We start from the raw sequence: 26,620 nt of genomic DNA on the forward strand, positions 1-26,620 counted from the left end.
TTTTCCCCAAAAATTCAATGAAAAGTGATCAGTTGGACCCCAAAATGGTATCAATAAGAACAAAAAATTCAGCACACAAAAAATCAAGCTCTGTTCCATCAATGGAAAAATAAAAAAGTTTTGGCTCTTAGAAACACAAATAATAGAAGCAAAAAATAAAAATGTTTTTACAAGATTCTGAAGGTTTTTTTAAACACTGAAATAAATAAAAACTTTAGCATAAAATAAAGTCAAAACTACAATTTTTCCCATATACAATAAGCCCTAAAGTTCTGAGTGCTCTTGGAAAAAGAGGAATAAGCAAAAAAGGCAAAATTGAAAAATCGCCAGCTTGGGAAGAGGTTACTGATCATATATATATATATATATATATATATATATATATATATATATATATATATATATTATATATATCGTCCACTCCTTGTGAATCTCCCCCAAATTTTTTAATGGCCCCTCCTTAACAATCCTATCAAGGCTGCGGTTATCCCGGTGGTTGCTTTTACACCTTTTTCTACCACACTTTTTCCTTACACTCAATTTCCCATTAATATGCTTGAATACAGAACTCTGTGAACAGCCGACTTCTGTAGCAATGACCTTTTGTGGCTTACCCTCCATGTGGAGTATGTCAATGACTGCCTTCTGGACTGGTCAAGTCAGCAATCTTCCCCCTGATTGTGTAGCCTACTGAACCAGACTAAGGGTGGCTTTACACGCTGCAACATCGCTAGCCGATGCAAGCGATGGCGAGCGTGATAGCACCCGCCCATATCGTTATGACGATATGTGAAGATCGCTGCCGTAGCGAACATTATCGCTACAGCAGCGTCACATGTACTTACCTGCTCGGTGACGTCGCTGTGACCGGCAAACCGTCTCCTTTCTAAGGGGGCGGTTCGCTCGACGTCACTAAGCGGCCGCCCAATCAAAGCGGAGGGGCGGAGATGAGCGGGACGAACATCCCGCCCACCTTCTTCCTTCCTCATTGCTGGCGTATGGCAGGTAAGGAGAGGTTCCTCGTTCCTGCGGTGTCACACTGCACACAGCAATGTGTGCTGCCGCAGGGACGAGGATCAACTTCGCCCACGCGACAGCAGCGATAATTGGGAGAGGACCCCCATGTCAACGAGGAGCGATTTTGGACGTTTTTGCAACGATCCAAAATTGCTCCTAGGAGTCACACACAACGAGATCGCTACAGCGGCCGGATGTGCGTCACAAAATCCGTGACCCCAACGAGATCGCTGTAGGAATCTCGTAGCATGTAAAGCCCGCTTAAGGGACCATTTTAAAAGCTTGTAAAAACTAGTACATAGGGAAGAGGGCTATGTGTTTCGCTTTTCTAGTGAATTACTGAACTACATTAACTTTTTGATGATATTCTCTTTTATTGAGATGCACTTGTATAATATAGGTGATATTTTACTTATGTCTTGTCACATTTTAAAACCTTTGAAAGATGAAAAAAGCTGCAAATTGTTGTGGATCTATTGTTTGTGTCTTATTGTGGACATTTTTAATGTTAATTCCTCCCTATTTCTTTGCAGTTGATTTGAAGTTCTTCATCAAAAATTGTTTTTGTTTCTATGAAAATGTATCATGATGTTACCCAGCCTACAAGTTTTGATCTAACAAGTCAAACTATTGTAAAGAAAAAGCAAGTTCAATATATAGGGACATGTATTGACCTCAAAGCAGACCAGAAACCCTTAAGGTTTGATGAATCTGTCCTAGACAAGATGCCAATTTTGCTGCCAAATAGGACAGCCAAGAGGAAAGTAGAAGAAAGCTCTGCACTAATTATAGGATGAAACTCTGAACAACAGTAGGTAGATAAAATAAGGACCAAATATTGCTGCTCTGAGAGAGAAAAGATACCCTTTGACTATATTACAGAGTAACCATCATTTTAATTTTTATTTTTATAGATCAACAGTACAGATGAAAATAAACATATTTGTTATACACTGTGTGCAGAATTATTAGGCAAATGAGTATTTTGATCACATGATACTTTTTATACATGTTGTCCTACTCCAAGCTGTATAGGCTGAGAGCCAACTACCAATTAAGTAAATCAGGTGATGTGCATCTCTGTAATGAGCAGGGGTGCGGTGTAATGACATCCGCACCCTATATAAGGTGTGCTTAATTATTAGGCAACTTCCTTTTCTTTGGCAAAATGGGTCAGAAGAGAGATTTGACTGGCTCTGAAAAGTCCAAAGTTGTGAGATGTCTTGCAGAGGGATGCAGCAGTCTTGAAATTGACAAACTTTTGAAGCGTGATCACCGAACAATCAAGCGTTTCATGGTAAATAGACAACAGGGTCGCAAGAAGCATGTTGGGAAAAAAAGGCGCAAAATAACTGCCCATGAAATGAGGAAAATCAAGCGTGAAGCTGCCAAAATGCCATTTGTCACCAGTTTGGCCATATTTCAGAGCTGCAACCTTACCGGAGTATCAAAAAGCACAAGGTATGCCATACTCAGGGACATGGCCAAGGTAAGGAAGGCTGAAAAACACCACCTTTGAACAAGAAACATAAGATAAAATGTCAAGACTGGGCCAAGAATGCTCCATCACATGCATCCAACTACTCCACAGCGTGGCTGGCCAGTGAAGGTCTATCACAGACCTTATTACAGAAATGTTTGTTTCTCCTGATTGATCTTTCGCTCTCAATTCAAGGGTAGTGATGGGCGTAACTAGGGCCTATTTATGGAATAGGGCTTATATTTCAAGCATACGACATTTATAAAATCATATTCAAGCTTATTTTCGGGCTAGGACTTATTTTCAGGGAAACAAAGTAGTATCAAATCGTCTCCGGTGGATAGGTAATCTGTAATCGGTGGGATAACCCCTTTAATTAGGTGGATATTCTGTGTTTTTTAAATAAAAGAAAGAAATAATAATAGAGATAACATAATAAAGAAACTATGTACATTGATAAGACAATGAAAGATGTAAAAGTCAGAATTATATTGTCTGAGAAAAATAGTGTATGATACCTGTATAACTTCAATGTCACAGTTCCGTAGACAATTGCGAATCCCAAAAGTCGAACCCATCGAAGGAGAATGCAGCGAAAAGTGCTTGGATCAAAATATAGGATAATAACCTGTTGGAAAAGGGACAGTTGACAATCATGATTAAGTTTTTGCTTTTTTTGTACTTTAGACATTTCACAATTTTTCAAAAAGTTGTAAATAAATAAGAATTACCCAACGGTATAGTCACAGAGGGTGGAGAAGTTGTATTCCATGGAGCCTAAAGGCCGCTTTACACGCTGCAATATCGTTACCGATATCGTTAGCGTGCATACCCGCCCCCATCGGTTGTGCAACACGGGCAAATTGCTGCCCGTGGCGCACAACATCGCTCAGACCCGTCACACTACTTACCTGCCTAGCGACGTCGCTGTGACCAGCAAACCGCCTCCTTTCTAAGGGGCTGGTTTATTCGGCGTCACAGCGACGTCACTAAGCGGGTGCCCAATAGAAGCGGAGGGGCGGAGATGAGAGAGACGTAACATCCCGCCCACCTCCTTCCTTCCTAATTGCCGGCGGCCACATGTAAGGTGAGGTTCCTCATTCCTGCGGTGTCACACATAGTGATGGTGTGCTGCCACAGGAACGATGAACTACATCGTACACGCAGCAGCAACGATAATTGGGAATAGGGGGGCATGTCACCAATTAGCGATTTTGAACGTTTTTGCAACGATTCAACATCGCTCATAGGTGTCACACGCAACGACATCGCTAAAGTGGCCGGATATGCCTCACAAATTCCGTGACCCCTACGAGATCGCTTGAGCGATGTCGTAGCGTGTAAAGCGGCCTTTAGGGAAGGGCAAATAGTCCCTTTGGTCCATATGAGAAGATCAATAATATTAAAGGCCCTGTTGGAGATTTTTCATTGGGGCCCACAAGCTTAACGTTACCCCGCTGGAAGTGCGGAGTTTGTAGGTAAAAATATCTCAGGTTTATTACATACAAACAAACATAAAGCAAATGGATTTAGAATAGCTTCTCAGCCCACTGCATAAACCAAGGGCAATTTACAAACTAATGAGGTGAAAAAACATTTAGAAGAGCTGGGTCAGCCATCTATCACCACATCACGAGGAGCTAATGGTCCAGTCTCTCTCTCTGGACCACTAAATGCACCCGGTTTATTTCTCTCTATGTTCTATGTCTATTTTTCTCGAATATTATAGATAAGAAAAAAGAAATTGTATTCTTGCAAAGATCAGTTGGAAATATATAATATCCAGCTGTGTTATGCTTGCTTCGGTCTAATGCTATACTGTAAATTGGGCCGAACACTCTAAATTTAAAGTACTTATCCCCATCCAAATAGAGAAAAATAATAAAAAAAAAAAATCAGTACGTTTCCCAGCAAACATAGAATCATACAGTATAGAGGACCAGATTCATTATTTGCCGACTTTTCATTAAGTAATTTTTTGTCTTGTCCACTTTTTTTGCTGGCGAATTTTGCGCCAAATAAATCAAGATGGACGCACAGTGTTTGCATTAGCACAAATTCAAAAGAGGCCTTTTTTTTTGTTTGTGTTGCACCTTTTTATCGTAAATAGTTGAAGGATTCTTTCAATAAGCAGTAAAATGTTGCACGTTAGTCACCAAAAATTAGACAGCGTTTATTCTCCATTATGGTACTGGAAAACCACTGAACAAAAATTTTCCAACATTTGAAGGGTCACAAATGATAAACTAGACTAAAACATTTGGATGACCAAAACCATTTCTATAAGGCCCCCTTTACACATCAGTACATATATAAGGCCCCCTTCACACATCAGTACATGTATAAGGCCCCCTTCACACATCAGTACATGTATAAGGCCCCCTTCACACATCAGTACATGTATAAGGCCCCCTTCACACATCAGTACATGTATAAGGCCCCCTTCACACATCAGTACATGTATAAGGCCCGCTTCACACATCAGTACATGTATAAGGCCCCCTTCACACATCAGTACATGTATAAGGCCCCCTTCACACATCAGTACATGTATAAGGCCCCCTTCACACATCAGTACATGTATAAGGCCGCCTTCACATATCAGTACATGTATAAGGCCCCTTCATACATCAGTACATGTATAAGGCCCCCTTCACACATCAGTACATGTATAAGGCCCCCTTCACACATCAGTACATGTATAAGGCCCCCTTCACACATCAGTACATGTATAAGGCCCCCTTCACACATCAGTACATGTATATGTCGCGGGCGGAGGAGGGGACGCCGCGCTTCTCCCACTGCTCGGGTCCGGCTGCCGCGGCCACCGCGGCCTGCTGCTGCTCGGTGGCTCGAGCGATGGGCCGGATCCCGGGGACTCTAGCGGCGCTCCTCGCCCGTGAGTGAAAGGGGTTGTTTGGGAGTGGGGATTGTTTATTGTCCGTGACGCCACCCACGGTTGTGGTGATTTGTTGGCACCACCGCTGCTCTGTATGGGGATCCCGGGAGTGATGGTATGGAGCAGCCAGATGTTAGTCCTCCCCTCCGTGGGTAGGGGGTTGGTTGTCCCGGGGCCCAGCGATGAGGTGGGAGATGCAAAGCTTGGTGGGCGCAGGGACGCGGGGGGGGCAGCGCTGTGCCTTGCGGCACTGTGGTACTCACTCAGCCTGAGACGATGACACAGTTCTCGGTAAAACACACGGCTGGAAAGACGGTTCCCACGGACGGCTGCACTTGCTTTTACCTAGTAGTTGACGGTGACGGTCCCTTTTCCTGCACCTAAGATGATGATGGTTGTGATGGGTTCCCACCTATGGATATGGGCCGGAGGAGCCCTACTTTGCCCACAGGCGCTGGCCCTGAGAAACTGGTGCCCTGGCGGTCGCGGTGTCTCTCTGTTACGGTTGGACTGTTGCCTTCAATCGGGACTTGGTTGTTGGGAGACAGACGTCCCCTTCACTGACGGATTTGGCAAATTATGGCGACTCCTAGCCTTGCCGGGATCCGAAAGGCCCCTGCCCTGGTGCTGACTGTTCTTCGTATACTGCTCCAGACCACCGGGTCACCACCCGTCCGCGGTCCTTCCAGCAACCTCCGAGCAGTCCCCCTGCAGACTATCACCGCCGTCTGCTGACCTTGCTGTCACTGTCCGGGGCACACACCTGGACCAACTTCAAGCTTTACAAACTGTCACTACTCCTACTTTCCTCTTTTTCCACTTCACTTCCTTCTACTTTCACTTTCACTGCCCTAGCTGGACTCCACTCTAGCCCTCAGCTAGACTTCAACTCATCACTCAACTGCCTGGCTTTCCCGCCTCCAGAGCTGTGTACTCCTCGGTGGGCGAAGCCAACCGCCTGGCCCACCCCCTGGTGTGAACACCAGCTCCTGGAGGAAGGCAACAAGGATTTTTGTGTAGCTTTGGTGTTCCTAACTGGGGTGTAGGGTGTGGTGGTGTTGTGACCTGTGACCCCTGGCTTGCCCAGGGCGTCACATATAAGGCCCCCTTCACACATCAGTACATGTATAAGGCCCCCTTCACACATCAGTACATGTATAAGGCCCCCTTCACACATCAGTACATGTATAAGGCCGCCTTCACACATCAGTACATGTATAAGGCCTCTTCATACATACCGGAATCACGGACATACGCAGACTCATTAAAATCAATGGGTCTGCGCACACATCAGTGATTTTTCACTGACCGTGTTTCCATGTGGCGCTCACGTATGTCCGTGTGTTCCACACAGAGAAAAATGTGTTTTTCTCTGGCATCACTGATGTCCCACGGACCACACAGTGATGTGAACCACAGGACATGTACCAGAGAAAACACGTATCTTTGAAATTAAATGATTTTTATACTCACCTGTCTCCAGCGCTGCTGTCTCCAGCCGCTGCTGTCTCCTGCTTCCAGGCAGGCTAATTATGCTCATGAATATTCACAGCACCGCGACCTGGAAGTAACAGCAGAGGGGAGACAGCGGCGGCCGGAGTCAGCAGCACTAGGGATGATCGAATACCTCAAATATTCAGCTTCGCGAATATCCGACGAATAGGTTGCCGCTATGCGAACATTCGATGCACAATGTAAGTCTATGGGAAGCCCGAATAGTTCCGAATAGTTGTTATTCGGGTTTCCCATAGCCTTACAATGCGCATCGAATATTCGCGAATAGTCGAATAGCGGCGACCTATTCAGAAAATATTTGCGAAGCCGAATATTTGAGGTATTTGATCATCCCTAATCAGCACCACAGAGAGCAGCGCCAGGGACAAGTGATTATAGGAGTGCCTGATCTCCATGTATTATTATGGATATCACAAGGAGGACACACGTGTGCCAAAATCATGTCTATGAGACCCCCCATTACTAATCTGTAAGTAAAAAGAAATACACACAAACACTGAAAAAATCCTTTATTTGAAATAAAATACAAAAACCCCACCCTCTTTCACCAATTATTAACTCCGAAACCACCCCTGCAGGTCCGACATAATCTACATGGGGTCGCACTATGATTCCAGCTCTGCTACATCTGAAGTCATATACCTCTGTGGTTAATTTTGCAAGATGTTTGGAGCAACCTCCCTTCCAGGATTCCTTAAAGGGAACCTGCCTGCAGAAATTTCGCCCAAAAGCTAAAAGATTCCCCCTCTGCAGCTCCTGGGCTGCATTCTAGAAAGGTCCCTGTTATTATTGTGCCCCATGTGAGACCAAAATAAAGACTTTATAAAGTGGTACCTTTTTGTATTCAGATACTGTAAATGTGACACGGGGGCGTGCTCTCTGGCGTCCGTTATTCTGCCTCCTGGTCCTGTATGCCGCTCCCATCGCTCCTTTCCATAGCTGATGCACCGCCCACTGCTCCAGCCATCCCCGCGCATGCCCAGTGCCAGTCTCACGGGACTGAGCAGTGTGACCGCTGGTGACGTGTGCGCAGGCAAGTGATTATGGGCGGGGCTGTGATTGTTATCAGCAAGTACCCGCCCATAATCTCGTGAGCGCGCAAACCTCACCAGCGGTCACACTGTGCTCAGGGTAGTGCTAGATTGTATGGGCTGCTTCAAGGGATGACGTCCCTTTTGTCACGTGATAGGGGCGTGTTCAAAATACTATCACGTGACAAAGGGGACGTCATCCCTGGAAGGAGCCCATACAGTCTAGCATCTACCCTGAGCACAGTGTGACCGCTGGTGAGGTTTGCGCGCTCACGAGATTATGGGCGGGTACTTGCTGATAATCACAGCCCCGCCCATAATCACTTGTCTGCGCACACGTCACCAGCGGTCACACTGCTCAGTCCCGTGAGACTGGCACTGGGCATGCGCGGGGATGGCTGGAGCAGTGGGCGGTGCATCAGCTATGGAAAGGAGCGATGGGGGCGGCATACAGGACCAGGAAGCAGAATAACGGACGCCAGAGAGCCCGCCCCCGTGTCACATTTACAGTATCTGAATACAAAAAGGTACCACTTTATAAAGTCTTTATTTTGGTCAGAAAGGGGGCACAATAATAACAGGAACCTTTCTAGAATGCAGCCCGGGAGCTGCAGAGGGGGAATCTTTTAGGTTTTGGGCGAAATTTCTGCTGACAGGTTCCCTTTAAAAACTGTATGCAAGTGCACAGATTAGAATTAATACTGTTTTGAAGGCAAATGGTGATGGCACCATATATTGATTTGATTTAGATTTTCTCTTTTTTGTTCATTCACTTTGCATTTTAACTGATAAAAAGAAACTATTAAATTAAATAAACTTCTGTTTTTTTTAAAGTATTGTTATTTTGCAGCATGTTTTTCCACACCTGCCCAAAACCTTGTACAGTACTGATTCAGACCATCATGTGCAGACTACTGACAGGCTACATTAACTCATAGAAGTAAAGAATAAATGGTTTTGGACATATCTGCTTTCTTGTAGTTTTACTTCAGATATTTATAACACATCTTTTCCTTTCTGGATATTAACTAGACAAGTTTCTATAATGCTTATTCTGCACATCCAGCGATCATGTAAGTGCAAGGTCTGACATTCTGTGTTGGATAAAAAGATTATCATAGATTTTACAGTGATGGCATATAATTCACTGGTCCCTGTACATTCATACAACTTGATCCTATTTGATAGATAGTACGATAAAAAGTTAAATCACTTTAAGTAAAGAATATCTTGCTTTACCCCAAATCATTACAAACTGCCATAAGTTCTCTTCCTTCTGTCTAACTTTCTGTCCACTGTCTGTTGTAAAGTATAATTCAGCTGTATGAGCAGAGACACAAAGATGGGTTTCAGTAAGTGGTGGCTAGGCTCTCTCTCTAATTGATGCTCCACTTCTCGAGTGGCTGCGGACTGCTATTTTTAGGTTGGAAAAGGACAAATATACTTGGGCCTTCCCAGCCGGATAATACCAGCCCCCAGCTGTCTGCTTTACCTTGACTGGGGAACCTCACGTCGTTGTTTTAAATGATTAAAATTAATCATTAAAAAAGTGTGGTTTCATTACTTGTCATTTTTCATGAAAGAATAATCTGGACTAGCAAGAGGGGGATTTACCCCACTTTTTCTTTTTCTATACCATACTCTGTCAATTGATTGTAATCATACTCATTTTGTTATGGTTTTTATAAAATTTGGAAAATCAATAAAAATGTTTGGGAAAAAAAAAAAGTGTGAGATCGCCTATAGTTTTGATAACTAGCCAAAGTAAATTAGACAGTTCATGGTAAGTTCAGCCCCCAGCTGTCTGCTTTACACCTTCTCTGGTTATCTAAAATAGGAGGATCCCCATATCACTTTTTTTATTATTCATTGTCCACATTTGTTTGCAGAGCAATGATCCTGCTCTTATCCACATTTTGCTTCAATTTGCAGCCCTCGAGCCATTACTATGACCAAAATGGCATATAGGTATTTTACAGCACCAAAGTTTAGCTAAAGTCTGGCCGAACCCGGCGAACTCAAATTTCCACAGGTCCCCTCATCCCTACTCCCTGATAGTATTGCATAATTTCTAAGTATTTGCCTATATTTCTATTTCTTAGCAAGGAGGACACTATAAATCCTGACCGAATTTCAAACACCATTTGCTGAAATGCAACCCCAAACTTGCAAGGACCTTGCACCATGATTAATGGTTGCCTGTCGGCACTTATTGTGCCAGTCTCCAGCCCTTTAGCAACCAAACGTCTGTTACAGTAAAATATTTCAAATTTTGACTTTCCAGTCCAAAGCATCTGCTGTAGTTTTTCTGCACCCCAGTTCCTATGTTTTCATGCGTAGTTGAGTCAGTTGGCCTTGATTCCATGTCGAAGTCATGGCTTTTTTTTGGCCACAATTCTTCCATGAAGGCTACTCCTGGTCAGACCTCTCCCAATAATAGATGGATGTATCTGTCCTATTGGTTGCTTGCTGTCTATTCTGAGTTGATGGCACTGATGGATAGTGGACATCTTTTGATTTTGACGTGAAGTAAGGATGATGTGTCTTTTATCTGCTGTACTAAGTTTCCTTGGCCAACCACAGCACAAGCAAGTCCTCAGTGTTGCACATTTCCTGGTTCTTTCCCTAAACAGCACATCTTGAAACCCCAGTCTGCTTCAAAATATTTGCCTGGGAGAGACCTTGCTGTTGAAGTATAACTACCTTGTGTCCTGTGGTGCTCAATCTTGGCATGGTGTATGACGTAACACAACCTCACCTTTCTACCAGAGTTTCACTGTTCCTTTCCCAGTTTTCAGCCTCCTACACGGCTGTTTTTGTTTTAGTTAATGACTGTTTTAACCTATATATGAAAATGGGGATCATTATCACATAATTGGTTATTTATTCACTTGACTATAATCCTACAATATCCCTATGTAGAAAAATGTATTGTGTTTTGAAGGCAAAGAAAGGGCAAATACTGATCCAATTTTGATTTCTCTTTTATTCATTCCCTTAGTTTATTTTTATTAATAAACAAAATACTATCAACTCTTCTTTTATTTAATGAATTCTTTCATAGCAGCATTTTTTCCACACCTGCCTAAAACTTTTGCACATTATTTGTACAGTATATACCATAAAAAAACAAAGCAATTCAATATTCCTAAAAGATAAATGTGCTCACATCAATGGTTATGTCCCTGTAGGAGGTCCTGTTATTAGAATCGCTCCACTCACAAACAGAAGATGTGTGATAATAAAGATGGAAAGCAGAGCTTAATTCCCTATGGCTTTCCTGTCAGCCCTTCCATAGACACTGGTGGTTTATGACAAATTGTGTCGTCTGCATCTGTGTATTTTTCCAACAGATTCACTGGGCAATAGCAGGAGTCTGGATTTAGGTTATTACCGAAATACTCCAATTTTTAAATAAGTCATCAGTCACAAAATAATAAATAAATCTGCACTTTAATCAAATAGAATTTATGTATTTTAAATGGTTTGATTCAATACTATATTTTTTTCAATAAATTAATAATAATATTAATAATAACAATAATAATAATATTTTTTATAGAAATAATGGTAAATACTGAAATAATTTTTAATAATAATAATATTTTTATTGAAATAATGCTAAATACTGAAATTAATAATAATAATAATAATAATTTTTATAGAAATAAAGATAAATACTGATAAAATTCTTATTACATTTTAACCTGGACTATTTGATTTCTATGTTGGAGTATTCTGGGCATGCACTGTGACCTCTACATATGTCATTATGCAAGAAGGGAGAGGAGGTGAGTTGTGTCCATCACCTATTGTGAATGGTGGATCCTGTGTCATCTACAGTGCCTTGAAAAAGTATTCATACCCCGTGAACGTTTTCACATTACAGCCACAAACAAATCCATTTTATTAGGATTTTATGTGATATATACAGTAGTGATGAGCGAGCACAACTATGCTCGGTGCTCGCTACTCGTAATGATAAGCGAACAGAACAATGCTCGAATGCTCTTTAGGCTATGTGCACACGTTGCTTTTTTTCAGCGCGGAAAAAAACGCACTCTCTGGCAGAGGGGAGAATTGTAAACAATGCTTTTTGAGAAAAACGCATCGAAAACGCATGCGTTTTTCATGCGTTTTCCATGCGTTTTTTTAGGTGCGTTTTTTAAGACTTGTCAGTGTTAATAAAGTTGGTTGAACACAAACCTTTGGAAAAAAAACCCTGTGATGTCATTTCCTTCTCCACATTCTGTTTGGATAAATGGGAGGGCTTGGAATGGAAGGAGCACCATTTGAATTTTGGAAAAGTTGAAATATACTTTGCGCACCATGTCACATTAGCAGGGCCCCTTGGGTACCTATACGTCAGAAAACCCCCACAAGTGACCCCATTTTGGAATCTGCTTCCCTCAAGGATTTTATTCAGGAGTATATTAAGCATTTTGAATCATCCGCTACTTCACCCAAAATGTTGCTGTAGCAACAATATTCTCACTTTTAGGCTATGTGGCCGTGATCCAGCGACACGGCGTTTAGTACACAGTGCCAGCCTTCCTGCAGAGATGTGAATGTTGTCAACAGGAGAACACAGCTGGCCATGCCCACGATTTGGGTTCAGGCTGCTGTGGACTTTAGCTCTATTCTACCTGCAGAGAGCACTATTGTCTCCACAGCATAAATTGACATGCTGAGGCTCGGGAAGCCACGCCACCGGTCAGTTTATGCTGCGGAGAAAAGAAGCACAGTGGGCACGGGATCTCCAAAAATCCTTCCACTGTGCTTCTACTGCACAACGCAGCGTTATGGATGCAGGTTAAACACTCAGCGCCCAAAACGCTGCAAAACCTGATTGTGGGCACACAGCCAAAAAAGCGTCAATGGATGAATGGATGTCAAATATATATAACGTCCCACCCCCGCCTGCATATTCTAAGCTGGCACCTTTAGTACATTTCATGTGGCACTAAAGGGTGCCTAGCTTAGTATTTATAAAAAAAAAAAATGAAAAAAATTGCGTGGGGCCCCCCTATTTTTGATAGCCAGTCAGGGTAAAGCAGACAGCTGTAGCCTGCAAACCACAGCTGGCAGCTTCATCTTGTCTGGTGATCAATTTGGAGGGCTCCCCAGGCTTTTTTTTTAAATTTATAAATAAAGAATTAAAAAAAAAAATAACGTGGGGTCCCCCCAAATTAGATCACCAGCCAAGGTGAAGCTGACAGCTGGGGTCTGGTATTCTCAGGGTGGGAAGAGCCATGGTTATTGGACTCTTCCCAGCCTAAGAATAGCAGGCCGCAGCCGCCCCAGAAGTGGCGCATCCATTAGATGCGCCAATCCTGGCGCTTCGCCCCAACTCATCCCGCGCCCTGGTGCGTTGGCAAACGGGGTAATAAATGGGGTTGATACCAGATGTGTAATGTCACCTGGCATTAAGCCCAGCAATTAGTGATGTCACAGCGTCTATCAGATACCAGACATAACTAATTGACAGTAAACAAAAGCAAAAAAAAATGACAAAAAATTTTTTATTAGAAAAAACACTCCCCAAATCATTCCCTTGTTCTCCAATTTAATCAAAAAATTTGAAAAAAACGGGTCTGCAGAAATCCATTTGGACGTCCCACGTCGGCTCTGGACCTTCTAGAATATGGGGGCACGTTCAGGGAACGTATCCCCCATTTTCTAGGAGGGCAGACCCTCCATTTGAGGAGAGTGGGTGCCAAAAATCTGCACCCACTCTCCCCGGGTCACAGCTGCATAGTGCGAGCAGCCAGCACAGCTCTCTGAACACAGTGCTGGCTGTCAGCTGCTCTGCTCATGTGACCGCACTGACCGGCGTCTGCTGTGAAGGAGGAGGGGGCCGCGGGGGATCAGCGCTGCGACCGTACAGGTAAGGGGGAATACCGGGGGAATAGGGGGTGACCTGGCAGGGCCTGGGGGGCATTTTTCTGTCGCATGTCTTAAGGCACATGCGACAGAAATCATAGGAGTAGGTTGCGGCCGGCCATGTTGGATTTTCGGGAGGGGGGTTGGGGTCGGGGCGGGCACTTTGGCGACACCGGGGGCTTTCCAGGACTTTGCCAGGAAGTGAGGTCAACAGGAAACCTCTTGACCTCACTTCCAGGTAAATGCCTGCGTTCTGGCATGCCGACAAAGCCCGCGGACTGCAACAAAAAAGCAGCTCACTGCGGTGTAGCTGCGTTCTGACCCACATCATTGATTCAATGGGGGAGAGAACGCAGCCACACCGCACAAAAGAAGTGACATGCTGCTTTTCTTTCCGCACCGATTTTTGGCATCCAAAACGCTGCGTTTAGAAACGCAGTGTGTGCACTGATTTTTCGGCTTTCTCATACACTTTGCTGGGAAAGCTGAACGCATGCAATTTGCCACTGAAACGCTGCGGTTCTAAACGCAGCATTTCCGCGGTAAAAAACGCAACGTGTGCACACAGCCTTAGTCTTGTCAAACAGGTTGGACTCATGGATGGCCTCAACTCGAGTAAGTCAATGATTGGGCAGTTTGGCTCTCCCCTATCACATACAGCCAGCCATAAGCAAAGCATTTCCGGTGGAGGGAGGGTCCAGTGAGGGCCATTCAGAGACTACAAGTGGTCCTCACTGAGATGCCCACTCCCATTATTCACTGAAGCGAGCATGTGCAGTGTGTTCGATGTTTCACGAAGGACACATTGAAACACCTTTGTGTCAGGCTGCCAGCAGGGAGAGCTGGAGTCCTGCAGGGAAAGACACTACACAGAGCTGAATGAGCAAGGAGGGGAACTCCCAGTGTGTGCTAATGCAGTGTCTGCCAGCATCAGCCGGACAGCTAAAGCTGTGGAGCATGTGGGGGATGGTCAGATGGGTCCGGGTCATACACAGTACGGACAGCAGGAAGACCGGAGGAACTAGCAGAGGAGGAGTTGAGATCAGGCCGAGGTCAGTACCAGAGAAAACAATCGAGTGGGGGGAACAACCGGGGCTATTGTGGGAAGGAAGGAGGTGGGACAGAGGAATGGCAGAACGACTAGGGGACAGAACACAGACAGAGGCTTAGGGGACAGAGAAGGACCGGATAAGGATCACACTTACAGGGACTAGCACTCACAGGCAAAGCAGCGCTAAGCTTATAGCCAGCGATGGTTCACCGGAGATGACAGAATTTAAAGCATCCCAGCTCCGGAAGTGAGGCCCGGGAGAAGGCTCCACCCCCTAGCCATGTGGACAGGAAGGGGAAACCCTGACACATTGATACTCAACCAACCACGAATTGTACCCAAGGACCCTGATGCTCAATCGAGTATCGAGCAGTGACGAGCACGCTCGGGCATCATTAGCCATATACCAACACTTAGTAGCAAGTATTTGTGAAGTGTAAAGGAAATGATACATGTTTTTAAAACTACTTTAAAAATATAAATATGAAAATTATGATGTGCATTTGTATTCAGCCCTCTCAGTCAATATTTTGTAGGACCACCTTTCACTGCAATTACTGCTGCAAGTCTTTTGGAGTTTCTCTCTACAACCTTTGCACATCTAGATGCTGAAATGTTGCCCATTCTTCTTTGCAAAATAGCTTTAGCTTGGATGGATGCATCTGTAAACAGCAATTGTCAAGCCTTGCCACAATGTCACAATGGGATTTAGGTCTGGACTGTGACTGGGCCATTCACGCACATGACTATGCTTTCATCTAAACCATCCATTGTAGCTCTGGCAGGATGTTTAGAGTCATCAGGCTGGAAGGTGAACCTATGCCCCAGTCTCAAGTATTTTACAGCCTCCTATAGGTTTTTCACCAGGATTGCCCAGTATTTTGCTCCATCCATCTTGCTATCAACTCTGACCAACTTGCCTGCCCCTGCTGAAGAAAAGCTCTCCCAAAAAGTCTATTCTTCCATCCTTGTTCAAGTGTTTGATGTCTTTTTTAAAAAACTTCACTCTGCACTGGGGTTTACAGCCCTGAGTAAGCTTCTGACGTCATGACACTTGTGGTAAAATCACAATGTTGCCCCAAGTCAAGGGAGCATATCAAAAAGTGCACATCATGATATTGAAACCTCAGAGACTTTCTCAGAAGCCCCGATGCAGGATGAAGAGGCCCAAAGAGGACGTTGCACGTTGGAAATAAGGGCAGTGTATTGGACAGTTGGCTGTTTTGGGACAGTTAGTATCAAGTTGAGAATTATTTTTTTTTCTTAGCTCCTTTCCAATTTAGCAAAATTGTGGCCGCCTCCAAAAAAAGCAAACCACCCAAAAATTAATTTGGGGGTAAAAATTGAAGCAAATTTAAATCACCTTGAACAAATTTACACATTTCTAGGCATGAGGCAAAGTAGGGAGAGTAAAACCTACAAAATGTAAACAATAAGTCATTGTCTAATAACATACAGTTAGGTCCAGAAATATTTGGACAGTGACACAAGTTTTGTTATTTTAGCTGTTTACAAAAACATGTTCAGAAATACAATTATATATAATATGGGCTGAAAGTGCACACTCCCAGCTACAATATGAGAGTTTTCACATCCAAATCGGAGAAAGGGTTTAGGAATCATAGCTCTGTAATGCATAGCCTCCTCTTTTTCAAGGGACCAAAAGTAATTGGACAAGGGACTCTAAGGGCTGCAATTAACTCTGAAGGCGTCTCCCTCGTTAACCTGTAATCAATGAAGTAGTTAAAAGGTCTGGGGTTGATTACAGGTGTGTGGTTTTGCATTTGGAAGCTGTTGCTGTGACCAGACAACATGCGGTCTAAGGAACTCTAAATTGAGGTGAAGCAGAACATCCTCAGGCTGAAAAAAAAGAAAAAAATCCATCAGAGAGATAGCAGACATGCTTGGAGTAGCAAAATCAACAGTCGGGTACATTCTGAGAAAAAAGGAATTGACTGGTGAGCTTGGGAACTCAAAAAGGCCTGGGCGTCCACGGATGACAACAGTGGTGGATGATCGCCGCATACTTTCTTTGGTGAAGAAGAACCCGTTCACAACATCAACTGAAGTCCAGAACACTCTCAGTGAAGTAGGTGTATCTGTCTCTAAGTCAACAGTAAAGAGAAGACTCCATGAAAGTAAATACAAAGGGTTCACATCTAGATGCATACCATTCATCAATTCCAAAAATAGACAGGCCAGAGTTAAATTTGCTGAAAAACACCTCATGAAGCCAGCTCAGTTTTGGAAAAGTATTCTATGGACAGATGAGACCAAGATCAACCTGTACCAGAATGATGGGAAGAAAAAAGTTTGGAGAAGAAAGGGAACGGCACATGATCCAAGGCACACCACATCCTCTGTAAAACATGGTGGAGGCAACGTGATGGCATGGGCATGCATGGCTTTCAATGGCACTGGGTCACTTGTGTTTATTGATGACATAACAGCAGACAAGAGTAGCCGGATGAATTCTGAAGTGTACCGGGATATACTTTCAGCCCAGATTCAGCCAAATGTCGCAAAGTTGATCGGACGGCGCTTCATAGTACAGATGGACAATGACCCCAAGCATACAGCCAAAGCTACCCAGGAGTTCATGAGTGCAAAAAAGTGGAACATTCTGCAATGGCCAAGTCAATCACCAGATCTTAACCCAATTGAGCATGCATTTCACTTGCTCAAATCCAGACTTAAGACGGAAAGACCCACAAACAAGCAAGACCTGAAGGCTGCGGCTGTAAAGGCCTGGCAAAGCATTAAGAAGGAGGAAACCCAGCGTTTGGTGATGTCCATGGGTTCCAGAATTAAGGCAGTGATTGCCTCCAAAGGATTCGCAACAAAATATTGAAAATAAAAATATTTTGTTTGGGTTTGGTTTATTTGTCCAATTACTTTTGACCTCCTAAAATGTGGAGTGTTTGTAAAGAAATGTGTACAATTCCTACAATGTCTATCAGATATTTTTGTTCAAACCTTCAAATTAAACGTTACAATCTGCACTTGAATTCTGTTGTAGAGGTTTCATTTCAAATCCAATGTGGTGGCATGCAGAGCCCAACTCGCGAAAATTGTGTCACTGTCCAAATATTTCTGGACCTAACTGTATACTGTACGGATTAATCATCCGGGTAGGCATTAGGTAGTGTTCACACAGGCAATTCAGTTTGCTCCAAACATGCAGTTTTATCGAATTCATAAAATTTCAAGGGATTCAAAACTAAACAGCCTCTTCTGGGCACAGAGTTATACCAGCAAATAGTTCATTACGCCGATACATATATGTCTGTTCGGGCTCACCCAAACAGATTACTGTCGGTGTTTCCTGGGGGCAAACTTTCCATAAATAAGGGGTATGGTCCTACTGGCTTGGTGACCCCTTTAGCCTGAGCTCCAGCAGCTTCCAGCACCAAACAGGTTTCCATACACTGTAGATGAGAGACTCAGGTGAGCACATGACCTGGTTCTTAGTCAAAGCTAGCCAGGTGCATGTAATCAAGCCCCACAGTGCTAGGATTTACCAGAGTCCTACCTAGCTTTGCTACAATACATATTCCCTTCAATGATTGGGCTCTGGAATCTCAATATTACCCTGCAAAGAAAAAGTCCCAAGACATACTAAAAGCCTTAAAATTGTATAATTGTTTTGTACAAATGTAAAAAAACAAGAAGTAAAAGCATGGTTAGTCTTAAGTCTAAAGGGTGCTTTACACGCTGCGATATCTGTAACGATATATCGTCGGGGTCACGTCGTTAGTGACGCACATCCGGTGCCGTTAACGACATCGCAGCGTGTAACACTAATGAGCGACGATCAACGAACACAAAAACGTGAAAAATTGTTGCTCGTTGACACGTCGCTCATTTCCTTTATATCGTTGCGGCTGCAGGTACGATGTTGTTCATCGTTCCTGCGGTACCACACATCGCTGTGTGTGACACCGCAGGAACGACGAACATCTCCTTACCTGCGTCCACCGGCAATGCGGAAGGAAGGAGGTGGGCGGGAGGTTACGTCCCGCTCATCTCCGCCCCTCCGCTTCTATTGGATAGCTGCCGTGTGACGTCGCTGTGACGCCGCACGACCCGCACCCTTAGAAAGGAGGCGGATCGCCAGCCAGAGCGACGTCGCAGAGCAGGTATGTGCGTGTGACGCTGCCGTAGCGATAATGTTCTCTACGGCGGCGATCACGCAATATCGCACGTACGACGGGGGCGGGTGCTTTCGCGCTCGACATCGCGTCGCAGCGTGTAAAGCACCCTTAAGAATTGTAACATTCTCTTATTTTGTCCGATGATCACTTCCTACGTGTACAGACATGAATATTCAATCAAATCCTTAACTTATAACATCTGTCTAAAGAATCTGTTGATCTGACAGTTTCATCCCCGTATCTGTCAGTATGAAAAATATTCAGGGTGAAAGTTCCGGGCGGTGGGCTCGTGATGGACCTCCTGGAATGGCTTTTGATTTTGAAGGTTGTCACACTGACACTCATACGCCGTGAACTTCCTGTCATTGGATTGAAGGACTTTTCTGTTTACCTTTTATGCAATTTGAATTCATAAATTCCTAAAAATATGTTTCTCTGTATCACGGGTCTGGATCGGTAATATAACATCATTATATTATCATTATTATGAATGGACCAAATGGGCTAATTGGTTTGAGACAAATTGAAATAGTGTAATTGAAATAGTTTTTTTACTTAAATCTGAGATTTTTGTGATTTACTTCATGCAAATTCAGTAAAATAATGTGCAACCATCATTTTACTGATTTGTAGAGAGACAGAAAAAGGCGGGGAATAAATACTCACCTCTCACTTGCCTCGCTGCTGCAGTCCCCATCTGTTCCTCTTCACAGCCCTCTCTGCCATCATTACAACAACATTCTCTTTGGCTGTCACACTAGGTACGGGAATTACCAAGTGAATAGCAAAAGGGAAGGGAAACCCTGTGTCTAGGGAAGGGGGAGATGGTGACCCCTGACCAAACCTTCTGCTGGTCCCTGGGGTCCTCACCACCCTAGATCGGTTCCACACCTATGCACTGAGCCGAATACCTGACCCTAGGTATCCCTAGTGCTGGGCTCTAAATAGGGAAGGGGTTGGATGAGTTATTCGTCAACCCCACTAAACACTAAAAAATACAATCAGGCGGAAAAGCATGAACTACTTATCCACAGCTGACTCAGGCAGAAAGACAGCAAAGTAACAGCAACAACACCATAGCTGAGGACAAGCCATCTGCTTGCAACCAGAGTGTGAATGAGCTCAATAATATCACCAGCACTAGTCCAGGGATGATGGGAGTATTTAAGCACATGGAGAATAATGATAACCAGCAGCTGGATGGAAGAAGGGCTCCACTGGGTCTTAAAAGGGAGTAGATGCAAACCTAGCAGGAAAGCTACCTAGTACAATAAATATAAAGTCAGGGAGTATTCTGCACAGCCATACACTGTGACCTTCTATTGCCAGAGACAACATGACTGTCTGTCACCCATGACACACTCGTGACACCGTCTTTTTCGACATCTTCATTCAATGCTGGGGCTTTCAGTGTTGAGGAAATCTCTGACATCACAATTTGTGTTGGCCAAGGCACTGCGTAGCCATGATGTGACAATCAACTGTTTGGGTCCTCGTTTTCTTAGACCAGTAGTGGGGCGCCCCTGAGGCTTTTGGTCGCCACAGGGTACTACATCTCAATTAAGGTACAATATCCACCCTGGGTATGGGAGATTGGTGTCTGGTATGTCTCTCTTATACAACAACCTGTGTCATAGCTTGCTTAACACAGCTAGGAAATGAGTCAGTTTCCCTTGCAAAACATTGGCTTCTCCCTAACTAGCGCATAGGTGATCACCATGACAACTGGAAAGTCCCCTAGCTTGGTGACTCATCCAGAGGGAGGGGAGAGCACAGTGAAATCCAGGAGGAGAGACAGAATGACTTCAGATCAGTCTGGGATGCAGAACAACACAGTCCCTGGAAGGCGTGCTTTAGAGCTCTTCCAGGTAGAATCGGACAGACCCGGAGCAAGCTGGAGACGCCGGGCGGAAGGGAACTGGTATCAGTAAATCTTGTCGGGCAGAGGAGTTCAACAGCGGTCGCCGAAGGAAAGCTTAATTGCTTCACCGACACAGGCGCTAATACAGGGTGCAGAGTCTTAGGGCAAGTTATACTTCACGTTGGCTTTCAAAATCTGCAGGACAGAAAGATTTCAAGTCTCCTGTCCACCACCCAAATAGCTCGAGGCACCGTGATACACGAGATCCGGGACTGAGTTCAGTGGCTTGTCCCAAGGCGAGGGTCCACTTCACCTGCGATAGGGCTGGGACACTTAAACAATCAAGGGGGTCCCCAAGGTGCTTTATGCCACGGGGATCGACAAAGTATCTTAGAGAAGGAGAGACCCACAGAGACTGCCATATCGGACCTAACCTCTGATCTACCCGGGATCGACCGGAGCTTCATCATGGCAGAGACCAGTACCCGGGGTGCAGCATTGAACCAGTAAGTAAAGACCTGGAACCGGCACCTATTGACTCTGACTCTGATTGCCGCCGCCCTGCGCTCCAGCGCTCCCGGGGACTGCCATGCCTCTGCCATCCTCCTGGGGCCCGCTCCTCCTGTGGGGAGTGATACCATCCCGGCTGCACCCAACATCTGCCCCAGTGAGAGACCCTGCAGCGGCGGCCGCCTACCTGGCCACGTACCACAGGTGGCGTCACGATCATCTTAAGACTTTCCTCACCGTTACCCCCATCCTTCACCTCCAACTACCACCTCCATCCTTCCTACCACCCTCCTTACTGTACGCCTCGGGGCAACGGAACTAGGCCAGGCCTCCCCGTGACGACGCAGAGGATCTGCATCACCCGGCCCGGCAAAGAGTAGGTTAAAACACTTGCTCCGTGGGGCTCTACAGTAGCACTTTCATTTTGGACCTTATTTTTTGTGTGCGACAAGTTGAAGCTTTAATTGATACCATTTTGGTATACATACAATGGTTGATTGCTTCTTACTGCATTTTTTAGGAAAGTGTAGTGACTAAATACACTAATAACACTAATCTGGCATTTCTATTTTTCATCTTTTTTACAGGTTTCACTGTACAGAACATTTTATTTAGTACTAATAATTTTTGTTGTCTTTCAAAGGGGGCCACAATTCACCTGATTCTCGGAAGTAATGAGGCTGGAGCTACCAAGAGAAGGGCACTCCCATGATTGATTAGAGATGTAATCCAATTGAAAAAAAAACGACCAAAGAAATACCAGAAGAATAAAATAAAAATGTATTTTAAAACACAACGCGTTTCGACTGTATCCAGCCTTCTTCAGGAGCCCATCCTCATTATGCCCTGCCGCAACTCACTTGAAGGAATTTCCGGCACACCAGATCGGCTACACCCATTGGATTTATTTCATGCATTTTTAGGAGTTGTGCCCAAATATGCACAACTCCATCAGTTAAGCAAATTCTAGATAGATTTTAATCTCTCTTTTAAACTACCTATGCTCAGAAAACACCATCTTCTCTCCTTTTTCCATTAAAGGAATTCCACTAATGGTGTAAAGATTCTCAGGAGATGCATGATTAGTAAACGCTGCATTATTAACCCAATAGTCACACACCTTAGGAAGGAACATAAAAATTGTCACCCAATAAAAGGTCCCATATTTCTGGAACCATATAGGGGACATAAATAAAAATGCAAACTTAGGTGAGCATCGGGGCTAAAATAAGGGCGCAAACAGGCCACGTTTGAGTGGTAAAATCCAATTGTCAAGTTATTTATTCCTAGGAGGAATAACAAAAGAACTGCAGAAAACAGAGTTGTGAGAAAAAAAAAATATAGGAAAATATTCCAAGAAAAGATGCAGATTTTGAAACATTATTTTACTTTCAAACCTGTAGATTTTTTTTATTTTATAATTATTGCAGAGAGGAGGAGGAGGTAAGCTGTGACCGACCTCAATTATGAATGGTGGATCATGTGTTTTCAATATAGCGGTGTTACCTTTTATTGTAACTCTGCTTGTGATGACTGAGAAGTGACCTCTACCTTGAGGTGTCAGCATTTTGTGAGGCTTCGTGGAAAGTGTGAAAAGTGCAATATTTTAAGATTTAAGACAAAAAAATAGCAATTTAAAAAAATGTAAAAAAAAATTAACGATAAACAAAATTAATGTTTTAATGGGGGAAGTATAAGGTGCCTGAATGTTATGTAAGTTATTAAAAAAAGCATGATTTTAAACGTTCCAGTATTACAGAATTCAAAGCAGAAGGGGTTGCGTCTTGGGAATATGCAGTGTTTGTCTTTTCATGTTTTAATGGGCACATTTTTCACCAATGCTCTAAGGGCATAAGAGAAAAATATTTCAGAAAGCAAATATCACTATGCTAACATAGCTGCAAAAGAAAAGGGTATGTAGGTCACACAGCTTTCTCGCTTGAAGGAGTCTTTAACCCACGGAGAAGCTCCCCACACCACACACGTATATACCATTTACTTTATATAGCACAGATCTGCTATGTGGAATCTGGATCACACAACATCTTCTTTAAAGACCACACGCAGATGAATATTAATGCAGTCGTTGAAAGGAAAATTCAAGCCGCACAAACAAATAAGAGAAAAATCATTTAATTTACCGCACTGTGTTTAGCTAAGAAGAAATATCAAGAAAGGATCAAATAGGGATGAAAAACTATTGAAGAATTGCAATAGCTTTTGCCAGTAACTTGCAAACTATAATGTAATTTTACCCAAATTCAACTAAAAATTGAAAGCATCCATTATTTATTAACTGAAACATGAAGTTACGGATTCATGCAATGCTAAGTGCTAGGAGATGTAAAAATACCAAAAATTGGTGGGTAAAGAGAGGATGTCATGCTTGTAGGGTGTAGCAAGCATGGCGAGGTGCGTTTAGACCTACATGGGTCTGATACACAACAAAAAACACAAGAAAAGGGGGGCCCTAGAAATACTGAGAGGGGTTGGTGGGCACCTCCTAACCTCATCTGCAGCTGTCCCTCCTCTCCTCAACAGTCCCTATACAGTCTCCGCAACTGTCACCGAACAGGAACCTGAGACCCTAGGAATACCGTATAGTAGCCCTGACTAGTGGGGGGCAGATGGAGTTCACTAGACCTCACTGCTGCACTAACAACACACCAGGGAAGTAAAGACAAACGGGGAAAAAACAACCAAAAGGATATAGCCTGAGCACAGGAAGCTTCAACAGCAGAACCTTCCTCCAAGGCGGCCAGAGACCAAATGACTTTATATCTTCAGCAGGGATTGCTGGGATACACCACTATTTAAAGCTGAATGATTTGACTTAGTAAGTGCAGCTGAAAACACTCAGCAAAGAACTGCTTGGAAAAGCTGCAAGAGGAAAAACTACGACTTAAGCACTTCAGTGCCAAGAAAAATGAAACCCATTTAAATGTAGAGACCCAGATGAGATGCTCCAGTCCAAAGGCTGTCACTGGTCTCTACATTCTGGGAGACGATCACAACACAGGGCATACGTTTCCATGAAGTGTCAGTGTTTTGTGAGGCTTATTGGAAAGTGTGTAAACTTTAGTTTTTGAAGATTTTTTTTTAAAGACTAAATTAAAAATAAATGCAAACTATTTAAAAAATATATTAAACATTAAAAACTTGATGAAACCTACCCAGTAGGGTGCACTCACATGAGCGTATAACATCCAAAGTGAGAGAATCGGATGCAATATGGTGACGCTTGGATCAGATATTAATCATATACTGTATTTATTTAATTGACACTTCAATAAAACTGGTAATAAAACATTAAACACATGCTGTACAACTTGTGGGACGGAGCATGGTTGAAGCCAGAATCTTATCTGACCTCTGTTAGCCAAGATACAAATCTTCTTTTTCAGGCTATATTTTGTTAGTTTTAACGGGGAAGGAGGCAGCGGCATGAAAAACGCTCAGTTAACCATGGCCATGCTTTCAGTGTAAAGCTGTCTGAAGATTTAACTACACAGAATAGCAGGGGACCCTATGCTCGTTTGGCCCCCGGAAAAGTGCCCATCAGGCCCAAGAGCTAAAATGACCCTGCATTTGGACCAATGTTATTCAATGAGTCAGTGCAGATCTGCATTTTTTTCTCAGCTGTAAGGAGAAAAAAACACACAGGATGCTGCGTTTGTGTTACAGTGTGACTATCGGGGTTCCGCCAGGTATAAGGGAACTCCCAATGAGTGCTGCCACAAACATGGTACAATAGGGACACAATACAAGAGTGGGCCCTGGTGTTAGGGAGATGGGAGAGGGGTCATCACCTGCACTCACCTGCGGCTGTTACCTGCAGTCCGTAATGTCCCTATAGGGGTTGTTTCACCTCATCACTGATCTTGTACCTAGGCCCTTGCTTGTCCTAAACTAACCCTGGCCGGCGAGAGCACTAGTCTCACCATTGCAATAATAAAACACAAGGGTAGGGAGACATACAGAGGGAAATAGACAAAAGGATATTAACAAAACTATACAGTTGCAGCCAGACACCAAGGCTACAGGCAACATGACTCCAAACAACAAAACGACTGAAGAAAAAGCTCTAGCAGCTCCTAACTGCTTCCTCCCTCCAAACGTTGACAAAACAGAATGAATCTTCTATATCCAGCATCAGGTGATGGGTCATGTGACTATTTAGAGGCAATGGAAGTGGTCACATACAGCTGCATGTGGGGTCAATAACCGAGGAGTTACTAGCAGGGACAATGACATTAACCCTTGCTACACCAAGAGAACTCAATTACATTTAATATATTGATCCTCACAAGTTAATGAGGAACTCAGATCCCAAAACTGTTACAAATATCAAAAGGACGGAAGACACTCATGACAGTATGGTTGCGTAAAATGGATGAGATTCCTCTATTCAAGGCTATGAGTGTGAGAAAAAAAAAATCGGATGCCACGCGGATCACCCTAATGGCATCCATTTTTTACAGATACATTATCATTCTGTAGTATAGAATACTGTAAATGGTCCTGGAAATGAGTGTAAATGACTAATAGCTGCTGAAAAAAACAGATTGCACATGGATGACAAATGATAAAAAAAATTGTCCTACTTTCCGAGATGAAAATCAGACCAATTTCTTTATTCTGTAGTGTGAGCAAATCCTAAACGAAAGCGATATTGTAGTGGGGGAGTTATAAAGAGATGTCATTGTTTAAAGTTATGTAAATTATAAAAATTAATAAATAGCATTGTTTCAAATGTATTACCGTAATGACATCCAAGCAGAAGGGGTTGTGTCTTGGGAATGTGTAGTGTTTGTCTTTTTATATTGTTTTTTCATGTTTTTCAGAGAAGAGACAAGTAGAAGTCATCACTACAGAACCAATCTACTTTGTACAGTTGTAACTAATACCTTTAAGGAGTAACCATTATTTTACTTTTTATTTCCTAAATCAGTAATACCCGTAAAAATAAGAAATTTTGTAATATACCTTATCAGATAAATCTGCTTCTTTCTACTACTGGACTGATTTTTCCCTCTCAATTCCTTGGTAAAATGTGTATTCAGTGAAGACATATTTTCACATTACTGAGATTGGATTATTTTAAAATTCTATGGAGGAGGAAGCTGGAAGCAGAAAAAGATAGTCTCCTGCAAATTCTGTCTTGCTCAGTGGTGGCCAGGTTTTAGCCCCTTTACCTTGGCTGTGTCTCTGTCACAGGG

General features: G+C 43.5%; 1 protein-coding gene across 2 annotated transcripts in view; it reads right to left on the minus strand.

Annotated features, from left to right (window-relative positions):
• Nucleotides 1–26,620, minus strand: part of GPR158 (G protein-coupled receptor 158) — a 313,324-nt gene that overhangs the window by 62,751 nt on the left and 223,953 nt on the right. For both annotated transcript variants that reach the window (XM_075315542.1, XM_075315543.1), the window contains one exon: nucleotides 3,016–3,125. In XM_075315542.1, coding sequence (XP_075171657.1) covers nucleotides 3,016–3,125 — 110 coding nt within the window. The remainder of the gene's footprint in view (nucleotides 1–3,015; nucleotides 3,126–26,620) is intronic.

The sequence above is a fragment of the Anomaloglossus baeobatrachus genome, chromosome 6, assembly GCF_048569485.1.
Source record: "Anomaloglossus baeobatrachus isolate aAnoBae1 chromosome 6, aAnoBae1.hap1, whole genome shotgun sequence".
Lineage (NCBI taxonomy): Eukaryota > Metazoa > Chordata > Amphibia > Anura > Aromobatidae > Anomaloglossus > Anomaloglossus baeobatrachus.